The 11,780-nt window shown below is 35.3% G+C and overlaps 1 protein-coding gene across 7 annotated transcripts in view; it reads left to right on the top strand.

The window, feature by feature from the left end:
* Window positions 1-10,966, top strand: part of LOC114028336 (E3 ubiquitin-protein ligase CBL-B) — a 137,471-nt gene extending 126,505 nt beyond the window's left edge. For all 7 annotated transcript variants that reach the window (XM_027842588.1, XM_027842587.1, XM_027842584.1 and 4 more), the window contains one exon: window positions 7,069-10,966. In XM_027842588.1, the coding sequence (XP_027698389.1) occupies window positions 7,069-7,328 (260 nt within the window). In that variant the 3' untranslated portion in view covers window positions 7,329-10,966. The remainder of the gene's footprint in view (window positions 1-7,068) is intronic.
* Window positions 10,967-11,780: the final 814 nt, after the last annotated feature.

Genomic DNA, 11,780 nt, shown 5'->3' with positions numbered 1-11,780 from the left:
TACATATATATCTCTAATATGTACAAATATTTAGGCTCTCTTTTTTACCTTTAGTTAGTTAAGATGTTGTCTTTATATTAAGTTTGCCAGCCATGTTTACAAAGTTGGTAAAACTTTGAAGTGTATTTAGTATAATTATCTGTATTTCAAATTGTTTTAATATATAACATATTTGAATATATACTGAATATATATTCAAGTTTAACATGTTGGACATATGTATTAAAAGTATACTATTCAAAATATATTGAAATTTTATATATTCAGATTTATAATTTGAAAAATAATTAGTATAATTTTAAAGGAAATTTTAATTTAGCATCTCTTGAGTTCCTTTAATGTATAGTGCTCCATAAAGAAACTAAGTGTTCTTTTACTGTAATGGAATAAAACTCTTCAGAATTTCCAATCTAACTTGTTTGGACTCATGGTGAATTTTTGACTGAGCTCTATAGTATTATATTATCCATGGTGAGTGTGTAACATGTCCAGTTCAATGCAGCAGACATCCATTATTTGCAAGTCACTGGACTGAAAGCTAGGCTTTGAGAATACAAAGCCACATAGAAAAAATCCTGGCTTCAAGGAGCTTATATTCTGCTGAAGGATTACAGCATGTACATCAATACTTTTTTTTTTTTTAAGTCTAACCTGAGGATGAAAAGGGCACTAAGAACTAGGTGGAGATGGGAAAGGATCCTCTATTATCCTTTATAGAGATGCTCTTTTTTTTTTTTAACCATTCAAGGATGGTTGTTATCTTTTTCTCTACACAAATTTCCAATAATTAAGTTAAAAATATTTCCAACAGCATACATAATGGTATCTACTATGAAAGAAAATAGTCTATCCCTTAGCTAAAGTCTATCAGAAATATATTCATTTTGTTGCAAATAATTTTGCCTAGAGAGAGATTCTGGCCCACAGAGTTCCCCTTGCTAAACAGAAAACTCTGAAGTAATTTTCAGCTTACATTTTATAGTAACCAAGACAAAAAAAATTAAAGAAATTCTGTGGCTACAAAAGGAACAAATGCACACATTTCGGAGTTGTGGTTTTGAATTATCTGTCAGAAGGATGGATTAAAACATGAGCACTCCTATAAGGAAGATGAGAAGTAAGGACACACCTTCTCTTGAGCTGGTCAAAGGTTTAGATTTCTTGGTCAGGGATTCCAGGGAGATGGGGAAGACCAAAGGCTGCAGAATGGAGGTCTCACTGCTCTGGGTTTCCATGCTGTGTTGATAATTGCAGTCAATGGCATTGACTAAGACAGATGAAGGTTATAAAGAGGATTAAAGAGTGAAATGTCTATTTAAAAAAGAACATTGGGCTCGGAATCAGATGACTTGCATTATTGGTCATTATAGTCTGTGTGACCTTTGACAGACTGTTCAAACTTTATGTTCCTTGCTTTCCTTCTCTACAAAATAGCAATATATTAATTCACCTCTTAATTTATCTGTCTGGATTAGTTAAAATACATTTTATCCTAGTTGGGCTTCCCCAATCTACCCAGACCTTTTCTAGGCCACCCCCCTTTATGTGGTATATCCTTAGTGAATGAAAAATTACTCCCACATTAGCCAAAGCAAAATGTAATTAGGAAGGTAAATCAACTGGAAAACACATAGGCAAGGTGTGACTCTAACTCATTGTGGCTATTGTTTAAAAAAACAACAGAATTTATATATCCAAGCAAACACTGCCCACTTTAAAGTCATTATCTTTGGAGGCTGCCCAGTTATTCCGTCAATATTGCCATTACTAAAAACATTTTTGCACCTTCTCTTTGGGAAGCCCTACAAAAGATTCTTTTGAATATACTCATTAATGAAAAAAACTACATCATGTGAGAGGTTTGATTTTTTTTTTAAACTGTTGCAAATAGTTCAGAGTCAAATCTACTAAGTAAGGTTGACAATACAGCTGAATGATATTGGGCATCTAAGTTACTTGTCTCTCAAATCAGTTCCCAGAGGGGTAATTCAGAGATGTGGCTAGGTCAATGCTTCTTAAACTGTAGGTTGTGACCCCATGGGGTCATGAGTGGAAAAAATTTAAGAAGCTCTGGTCTAGGTGATAAAAATTGTATTGGCATCACTAGATAACTTCCAAGGTGACTAAAGAGGATGCATAAGTATATATAAGTACTTTATGTTAAAAAAAATCAAAACTCATTACTTTAAAGTCTTACATATGACAAAAACTACATGAAAAAAAGATTTGGAGGTGATTAAAGTTTTTCACGTCTGTGTCATTGCACCTTTCCATTAACCTACGTGATCAAGTGATGTCAGGTACTTGAAACTCTTGAGGGGCATTGTTAAAAATGAACAAATACTACTGTATGTGTGGAACATTTGGTGGCTGGTACAGAGCTCTCCACAAATACTGCTGCTGTGATAGAGAAATGGCTGTTCAGTTGGTTTGCTAAACATAACTATTTAATTATCAACTCAGAATCCCTGATTCTTAAAGAAATCTTTACATTTATTCAGATTAACAGTTCTTGGTTATTGATACTGTGTTTGGGAACTTAGTGTAGAATTAAAGATTTATAATAAATCTTGTGTTTTCCTCCCTCACATGACCTTTACGATAATTGGTAATATTTCTTAGTCCATAGCTCTGGGGGCTAGTAATTACTAATCTAGATATGAAACTATTGCCCTCTAGTATTAATAGTCTCCTTAGCTCTTACATTGCAGATGATATTAATTTATCCCTACTACCCTCTACTGAAGAGTCATCAGTGGTAACATTCCCATTTTATAGCTAATATAAGTAGAAAATGTTAAGAAGCTAAATGATTTACCCAAGAATATGCATAATTTTAGTGGCAGAGTGAAGATTTAAGATTCAACAGTACCAAGGGGCAGCTAAGTGACACAGTAGATAGAGCACCAGTCCTGGAGTCAGGAGGACCTAAGTTCAAATCTGACTTCAGACACTTGGCACTTACTCACTGTGTGACCCTGGGCAAGTCACTTAACCCTGACTGCCTTACCCCCCACCCAAAAAAGAAATTAATAGTACCAGATCCTATTCTCTTACTGTAGAGAAATGACTACATTTTCAAAAGGAAGTAAATAATACCCAGCTACGTGGATGAAGTTGCCCTAAAGAAGAGATTGAAGAAGATACTTCCTCTGAGTCATTGCAGAGGTGATGAAGGACCATGGCTTTAGAACACTCTGTAGAGTATTAAGCTTTTTTTTTTTCCTTCTTTATTTTAAGTAATGTCTCTTTCACAGAGGCTGGGAAGAGGAATATAGTGGGATATTTAATAGACATTTCATCTTTATAAAGATGAAAGATAATCAAAGTTCATTTTAAAAATAAATGAACTATTGTAGACTATGAGGGTTTTGTATTATTTTTTCCTTTTTTTTTTTTAATCATCCATTAGTTTCCTAAGTCAAGGTAGATGATTTAAAACACTCATCCACATGTTGTGCTGTCATTCTGATCCACCAATAAAACAGGTCTATAGTTGGAACTGCCAATGTGTTGCAGAACTGGAATTAGTTAGATATCGAATTTAAAAATACTTAGTTGAATTCAGTTATTATAAAGGAATTTACATAATAAAATAGGGAGAAATTGCCTTTTTTAGATGCCAGCATCTCTCAGACCACATGAAGCTAGGCAGCTTTAGTTGCATCTTACTCCATAGTACAAGATGCAGCACATGATACAAAGCAACTTCTGAGAATTAGTGGAGATCTTAAAGGAGATACTAGTTCTATTTTAAAATAAGTGGAAATTTAATTACTAGACAGTGAGCACCAGAGGGTTCATTGAGATAGTTAAGTGGTAAAGTCAATAGAGCGCTGGGCTTAGAGTCAGGAAGAAGTGAGTTCAGATCCCACCTCAGACACTTACTAGCTGTGTGACTTTGGGCAAGTCATTTAACCTTGGTTTTTCTCACTTTCCTCACCTGTAAAGTGGGGATAATAACAGGCTGTACTTCCCAGAGTTGTTGTGAGAATCAAATGAGATAATATTTGTAAAGCGCTTAGGACAGTGCATGATGCATAGTAAATGCTTAAATAAATGCTGGCTATCATTCTTATTCTTATCATTTATATTGCTGTCATTATTAAATATTTTTTGCTAGTGGATAAAACAATCTGATTTGAAAGAAGAAGGCTTATCTTTTGAAAATTTTTATTTTACTTGTTTCTTTGAAACCCTATTCTCCAATTGATACTTCAAGTAAATCTGTGCATTTAAATCCAGCATATAATGAAATTTCAAGTATTTTAATTGATTGAAAGTTACAAGAATTATTTTGTTTTTATTTTTCCTAAAATGCTTTCCTCCCAGTGCTCAATAAGGTTACTTGAAAATTTATCATGTTACTGTGTAAGTACAGAATCTTTTCTCTTGCATAAAACATTTCATCTGAAAATTCTAGAGCCTCTTACCAGTACCTTACCAAGGCACTCCTGTTGATTATTACACACTGGCATTTTTTTCCAGTGACATCAGTGTGTCACCCTCACTGGAACCGCACTTTTCTAATACATGGCACACAAGAAATGAATATTACAAGAAAAGAGCTTAGAAAGATAATGACGAAGTATCTTGAAGTTCTGCTGCATGTCCTCGTGTGTCTGACAGCTGCCTCAGAAGAGAAAAGATTAAAACAGATGAGTTCTTTTGTAATTGATCCCAAGTCAGAGAAAGGTTTGATTAAAAATAATTTTTTTCTTATTGTTTATGGAAAATAATTAGAAACCTGAAGGATAATTCATTGCCCACCTTTCCATGACACATAATAGCTAGAAATTGAATCATGCTTTAAATTTTGCAAAGTGCTTTACCTGTATCATCTTACTTTATCCTCTCAACAACTCTGTGAGGCAGGTACAATAATTATTCCCATTTTATAGATGAGATAGCAGACTGAACCTTGTACCCAAGGTCACACAGCTAGCAAGTGTCTGAGTTTGTATTTGAACTTAAGTCTTCCTGACTCCAGGTCCATCACTGTGTCCACTATGCTGACTAAAATAGAAATAGTTAATAGGAAAATTAATGGAACCTCAAAACAAAGAAATTCATGTGCTTAGCAATTTACTAATAGTAAGCACAAATTCATGAACAGGACAGATTTTAATAGCAATTAGAAATGTTCGTATATGTGTATACCCATATAGTCTTAATCATAATCATAAAACAAAAATATTAAAACTTGAACAGTTATTCAGTTTTATTCCAAATCCCCATAGCATCATCCTTTGTTTTTGTTGTTGTTATTGTGTGGTCTCTCAGATCTTGTTTTAAAAAGTGTGTTATCTTGATCTTGCTTGAATTTATAAGTGACAAAAAGTTTATCTTTGGTAGAAAACCTTCATGGTTCTACTCCTGGTTATAAAGGAGGTGGGGGAGAGGGGAAAGAAGAAGAAAACATTAAATAATTTTCAAATGATTTAATTTCAGTGGAAATGTCATTAAGAACAGTGATTTATGAAGCAGCTTCTAGATGTTCCCCCAGCCAGTAGTGTTCACTTGGGCTGGAAGAATACAAGAGAATCAAGACTGACTGAAATGAGAGCCAGGAGATTTGTTTTCTGGCCTCAGTAGTGCCATGGTTGAGACCAAATGAGTCTAGTCAATTCCCTGTGCCTTTGAGATATTTTAGTAGAAATATACTAATGTGGTGATTATTAGTCTTATTGTTATTCTTACTCTTATTGTTGCTATTAAGAATATTCCATTACTTAAACAAATTGTAATATTTGGTGGGGTGGGTATAATTTGAAATTTTATTTTTAATCATTTTAACCCTTTCTTAAGCAGGGATATTCCATTTGTATTCTTAGAAATAGCTGATTAAAGTGCTCTCTCAAGTCAGCTAGATCATGCCCTAGAGATCAGTGTCGAATTTTTGCTTGTAATTAATTTTCTTTATCCTGTTAACGTTGCTCTTCTCTCTCGGGCTTCCCTGTCACTTGTTTAACTTTGACAAACTGCTTTCATCATGGCAATCAACTGAAAGTTAAGTTAATGTTCTCTTTACTCCCTACATTTCTGCTCCTTGTATTTTTCCTATAACAAGACTTCTTAATGGTTTCAGTTCTGGTGGTGGAGAATGAATTAAATGAATTTGGGCAAATCACCAAGGTTACCATCATCCTGTTCCATTGACCTAAAGCAGATTGGAAACACACTGTTTTGACTTTTTCCCCCAGTCATCATCAAAACATGATTTCTAACCAATAGGAAAATCATAATATAATGGATTCTGGTTCTAGGATTAGAGGGCCTGGGTTCAAATGTCACCTCTGACACTTAGTGCCTGTGTGACCTCCCTGTGCCTCAGTTTCTTCATCTTTAAAAGAAGGGGATTAGACCACAGGGCCTCTGAGGTCCCTTTCAGCTCTGGATCCATAATTCTATGAAATTGAAAAACAGAAGAAGAGACTCTAAAAGATGTGTCTGGACAAAGCATCTCTGCTGTGAACAGGAGTAGATGCAGTGACCCATTGGGTTTTCCTTTTGTTTTTTTCTCTAATCTCTGGGACCTTGCAGTCATATAAGGTTACCTCTATGAATATGCATTTATATAGCACCTACTATGTGCCAGGCACTGAGTATTAAAAAAATATTTCATTTGATCCCGCAGTAACTTAGCTGGAGAGCATTTCTGGAGAAGCATACTCTCCTGCCAGTAGATTTGTTTTCTCTTTGTAGTGAACTGACTATAGTGCTAACCTGAGGGAAATAAGGGTTTTATCTCATGGACACTTAATTGGTTGGGTTTCCATTCTTGTGGCCTAAGAAAACAAAGTTGTGAATTGATGTATTTTCTCAGTTCTACTATTTATTTATAATAATGTAGGTTTCCTCATCTTATAAATGGGTACACTAACTCCCTTCCTCCCCTTTTCCAGTCTTCTATAGGGGCATTGTGAGGATTTAATGAAATGTTATTTGTAAAATGCTTTGAGCTTTTGTGAATTAATTGTACCATGTTATTGAGAAATTAGTACCTTGGAGAGGAGAAGTCTTTTTTTTCCATTATACATCAATGTTCTTTTTTTTTTTTAAACACAGATGGTTCACAAGCTCCTGCCAGACCCCCTAAGCCACGCCCCCGCAAGACTGCACCAGAAGTTCACCACAGAAAAGCCCATGGTCCTGAGGCAGCATTGGAAAATGTCGATGCAAAAATTGCAAAACTTATGGGAGAGGGCTATGCCTTTGAAGAGGTGAAAAGAGCCCTGGAGATAGCCCAGAACAATGTTGACGTGGCCCGTAGCATCCTAAGAGAATTTGCCTTCCCTCCTCCTGTCTCTCCGAGGCTCAATCTATAGCAGCCTGGATTCTGAATCTCTCAGATGTAAATCAGCAGATAAGGAATTCTGGAAATGTGGAAGTGAGAGCAAATGCAAGATGGATTTCAAAAGAGAAAATTTTTTCTCTCTTTTGCATCCTTAGAAGAGAGCCTGGCTGGTGCAGCTTATCAAAGGAAGACAGCTGCTGTACTGAAGATGTAAATGGGCTGCGTGCGGCTTACAATATTTTTGCTAGCCATACTTTTAAATCAGGGTTGAACTGACAAAAAAAAAAATAATTTAAAGAAGTTTACTTCCCTTGAACTTTGAATCTGTGAAATGCTTTTCCTTGTTTACAAGTTGGCAAGTTACAGTTTAGTTTTGTTTTGTTTAATTTGATATTTGTACTGTGTTCTTTTATGTGACCCTTCGTAGTATAGTCCGGTCTACTGTAGCATTTCCTAGTAACTTTTCTCCCATCCACATCAGAATCATCAGGTTTTATTTCAATTTGATTTTTCCCTCCACATACCCATTTCTGATTCTCCAATTTATGATATGTGTTAATGGTTTTTGAATTCTAACTAAGTGAACAAATGCAAAAAAAAAAGTATGTGGCCTTCACTACTGAGTCTTTTCTTCTGAAACCATCAGTTTGGGGTGATGGGAGGGGGATGAGGGGGTTAGAATCTGAATGTATAATGCATTATTTTATCAAGGAACTATCCTTTCTGAGGTATTTACGCAGTGATGGAGAACTACCTTTCTTTTTACTGTAGATATGGGATGTTTCATCTGCTAAATCCTGATGTAGGTCATCATAGCTCTGCAAAACCTAAGAGAGATCGCCATACAACTGCTGCAGATATTGGTGAAATCCAATTGCATAGGATAATGCTGTACTGAAGTTATTTAATGAGGTCACCTGCTATTTATGCCTGCACTACCTTTGGGCAGACTGAGTAATGGGGCTCCTTGAATTATATTAATAATTTTCACGTAAAATTATGATCAAACCTTTTTTCCAGAGTGGAATACAGTTCATTTCCTGTTTGAATGATTATACTTGGTTCATAATGGCTTCAGGAACTGGTTCATATTAGCTTGGAAACTTTAAATCTTTGATGCACTGTTAAGTGCTAATGCTACTGTGGCAATATTTTTTTCCAAAGTTCCTAGTAATTTCCTCCTTGAGCACTCAAATTAGAATCCATATTTAACTCGGAGATTCACTCCCTCATTGCCCCTTCTAATTAGGTGAAAGTATCCAAAAATCTCTTGGCCTTATCATACAGAGGTGGTTCCTCAGAAGCCATTTTGCAAATTTTAATCAGTTGGCTGGCAAGTATTAAGTACCTGCTACGCATAGCCTGCACCATGTTAGGAACTGCACAAACTGATACTGGCTGACCCTAGACTAATCTTTCATTATTATTTGTCTGATCTTTTGTTTGCAAAAATGGCCCATAATTTTAAAAGACCAAATATTTTTCAAATAATTCTTTTTGGACTTCAGGGATATTTTCATATTCCCTTGACTTACAGAAAGAATGATGGGAAATAAGATAAAGCTAAATCAGTGAGCTCTTTTCTTCATTCTAAATTGCCTGTCCCACCTAAGAATATTCTTTTCTAACATTACGTCTTTTTTTGGCACACTACTTCTTCATCAGCAAAGCATGTTGTAAAAGATATCCCATTTAGGAAGCCTGACGTCAGGGATAAATGTACCTGCAGTCTGTAGCATTTTAAAGAATATTTACCAAACATCTAATACAAAACGTTGAATAAAAACAAGCCCAGTGGAGATTAGCATTACTCAAAACTAATTCTAATGTTGCCAGTGTAGTTGGCGGCAGGGGGTAGAGTAAACATATCATAAGCTCAATCCTTTTCATGGAAGCACATATCTAGTTTTAATCTTTGGGTCCCATGATAGGAGACAGTCAGAGACTTGTGCAGACACAAGTCAGGGCTCTTGAGTTCTATCACTTGATTTCTGCATATGTCTCTCAAATGATGGTAGGCCTGAAAGGGGCATTTGCTTTTTGCATTCTATGTTCATCCTGTGAGTAGGCATATCAAAGCCCCAAAAGACGATGTTTTTATTCTCCCTCTTCTGGATCGCAGTAACTTAATTTCTTCACTTTTCTTTTGACAGTATACACAGCTTTCAGTTTTGTGCATTGGTTACCTCATAAAGGAAATATCATATCATCCGTTGGCCACATTAAAGAAATTTCTGATTGTGTGTGCTATTAAGATACAAGTGGTTTCTTTATTAGAATAACAGTTCCTACTGTTCCTACTGCCCTCATAGAAATGATAAAAGAAAAAAAAATAATGCATTACAACCTCCAGAGGTTTCAGGTTCTCAGAACTTAAAGCGAGCCTTCACATATCTGTCAGAGAACATAGTTTAACATTTAATAAATTTGAACTAGATCTTCAAATCAGTGAGCTCTGTTTTTAAAGTGAAAACTTCTGTCATGCACAGAAAACTTCTTGACTGATCAAAATGTCCACTTTTGTGTTCAACAGTTTGTATTAGTTTTATCATCTCAAAAGAACCGATTAAAAATTCGTCAGCGGCAGAGAAAAGGGATACATCAAACATTATGTTAAATATGAGATGCTATTTGAAAGAATTGTTGCCCTCTTTTACAGGGGACATCAGATTATTTTGAAAATATCTAAGATACTAAAGACTCCCTTTACCTAACAAAAAGTTGTGTTTCTGTAGTTAGAAATGATCTAGATTTTATGTGCCTGTAACCTAAGGTCTATCTATATTTTCTCTATGTGTCAAAAAATATCTACAGAATTGTTTATTTTGGTCAGTGTCCTGTATGGTAAAAGGGTGAGTGGATGAAATTTAAATTCCTGTGGAGTTTTTTGTGGGCAGACTTCCCCATTGGCTTTCCAGTTCACTTATCTCCAGCTTCTGCTGTTTCTTTGTTTTTTATGACTATTATTGTACTGGTGGGAAAACAAGATTTAGATCCTGGCCAGACTCTCTAAAGGTTAACCAGAGCAGTGTCCATGGATAGCTTCAGCCCAACTCCCTTCCAAAGAGATGGCTCTTACTCTTCTTTCCTATTCCTGTCCCTTCACGTATTGCAAACGGTCATTAGAGCCCTGATCGTAACGCCCAAGGGCCCACTTTTTATAACTCTGTCAGTATTTCACATTCCAAGAACACTTGGCAAAGATTTCTTAATAATGTGAATTTTTTTACACACCAGAAGAATTTCCTGTAGTTGTTTGGATATTTTTTTTCTCTCAAATTTTCAACTTGAAGCTTTACTTTGCACTTAGTATCTGACTTGGTTATATTTTTAATTTGTGTCTTAAGCTTGACAGATTTGGAAGCAAATTACAACATAGTTTAAATAGTTTCAGGTACTGCCTGTTAACCTGGAATTTAAAGCTTCTAGGAAAAGTTTATAGAAAAAAAGACAGAAATCGAGTGCATATTGAAGGGTTTTCTTCCAAATAACTATTTTATCAGCAAAGAAAAAATACTTTAAAAAATTTGTCTAACATGTGGCAAATATAGTTATGTGTTCAATTAATTTATATTTTATTCAGCATTCTTTTCCAATTCTGGTTATTATGTAACCTCAAGTACTTTATCTGTTCTTGTAAGGTATTTTATAAAATGAATGTTACGAGAATACTGAGTCACTTCTTCATTTAACATCAAATAAGCTTTTGTTTCTTTTAAGTGTTGTACTTTTTTCTTCTTTTGGTTATAAGCTAAATGAACAAATGACATTTAATTTGAAAGAAAATTATGAAATGTGAAATGGACTGTGCAGTGTAGAATTCATGGTAAGGGGAGTCCAAATTTGACCTCACCCAAAGGGACTGATATATTGAAGTACCAGCTGAGCACTTTCCTATAAAGATAATCCCATGACTTGGAACTACTGGATAACTTTTTAGGAAGGCCTCAGATTAGAAATGTTATGTAGTAGTTGTGAGATGAATATCGCATTGTGAGGAGATGTCTATAATTTCATTGGGGGGAGCTGCAGAAAGGATGAGTAGTGGGTCTTCCACTAAGGCAGGTGCAGATTAGAACCTCTTCTGATTTAGTAAGTCCTAGGGAGTTGCTTGAGGCAGATAGATGTTAGTTGACCTGCTTAAAACTAGTCATAAAAGTGATAAGTGTCAGAGCTGGGATTTGAATCTAGATCTTGGTTATTCTATACCCTAAACTCTATCCACCATACCAGAGCTAATTACTTAAGATCATAAACCTGCATGGAATTATAGAAGATCTAGAGCTGGAAGACCCCTCAAAGGTCATCTGGTCCAACCAAGAATTCCAAATTCTGGATACATCCAACACCTTTCATCCACTTCTTGGTGGCCCTGTTTTTCTGTCTATAACTGCCATCACATTAAATTTACAAGATACTTTAACTGGAGGAAACATTTAGAAATTGCTTTAATACAATACTAGCTTTTACATGGTATTTGACC

The sequence above is a fragment of the Vombatus ursinus genome, unplaced genomic scaffold (assembly GCF_900497805.2).
Source record: "Vombatus ursinus unplaced genomic scaffold, bare-nosed wombat genome assembly UNPS02014878.1, whole genome shotgun sequence".
Classification (NCBI taxonomy): Eukaryota; Metazoa; Chordata; class Mammalia; order Diprotodontia; family Vombatidae; genus Vombatus; species Vombatus ursinus.
Note: the sequence above shows the minus strand (reverse complement) of the source record. Positions and strands in the feature narration are given on the sequence as shown.